Source organism: Aplidium turbinatum, chromosome 3 (genome assembly GCF_918807975.1).
Source record: "Aplidium turbinatum chromosome 3, kaAplTurb1.1, whole genome shotgun sequence".
NCBI lineage: Eukaryota > Metazoa > Chordata > Ascidiacea > Aplousobranchia > Polyclinidae > Aplidium > Aplidium turbinatum.
The window spans coordinates 17,185,628-17,186,363 of NC_137474.1; the positions used below are offsets into that span (position 1 = coordinate 17,185,628).

At 42.1% G+C, this 736-nt stretch overlaps 1 protein-coding gene across 1 annotated transcript; it reads left to right on the forward strand.

Moving 5' to 3' along the window:
• LOC145766594 (uncharacterized) lies at window positions 1–492 on the forward strand. Its single transcript, XM_082578312.1, has one exon. The coding sequence runs from the start codon at window positions 1–3 to the stop codon at window positions 490–492; it is 492 nt and encodes a 163-aa protein (XP_082434438.1).
• Window positions 493–736: the final 244 nt, after the last annotated feature.

Consider the following 736-nt stretch of genomic DNA (forward strand, 5'->3'; position numbering starts at 1 on the left):
ATGAGTGCGCGGAGCCTGGCCGCACTAGCTTTTGTACCAGAACAAGACGTTGAGAACGCATTACAAGCCCTAGTGATAGATGAAGAATTTGATCACCGAATTCAACCTGTAGCTGATTACTTTGAGGACACTTGGATTGGTCGACCAACTCGCCACGGGCATCGAAGACCTGCTGTGTTCCCAAATAAACTTTGGAATGTTTATCAGCGCACTTTGCGTGGAGAGCATCGTACCAACAATAGCATTGAAGGGTGGCATAAACGTTTTCAATCAACTGTCGGTTGCTTTCGTCCGTCCATCTCTCGCTGCATCAACGCTCCGCAAAAACATAACGAAGTCCTAATGGAACGTCTTGTGGCAGGCCACAATCCTCCATCTCGAAAAAGGAAATATGAACAACTAAATGAACGGATCCTTCGCATTGTGCAACAGCATGATGCTCGAACAACGGCTCAGTATCTGCGTGGAATTGCTCACAACTTTGGCATGTAGTTTTCTTGCGAACTATTTTCTGTTAGAATTGTCGGCTTTTGGTATGTAGCCTAATTAAATTGAAACTGTTTTCTTATGAACTATTTTAGGTTTGAATTGTCGGCTTTTCTCTGTTTTGTTTTTTGTCGTTAATTTCAGCTTTGAATTATCGGCTTTTAATTGACGGCTTTGAATTTTCGTCTTTGAATCGTCGTCTTTGAATCAACCGCTTTGAATTTTCGTCTTTGAATCATCAGCTTTGAAT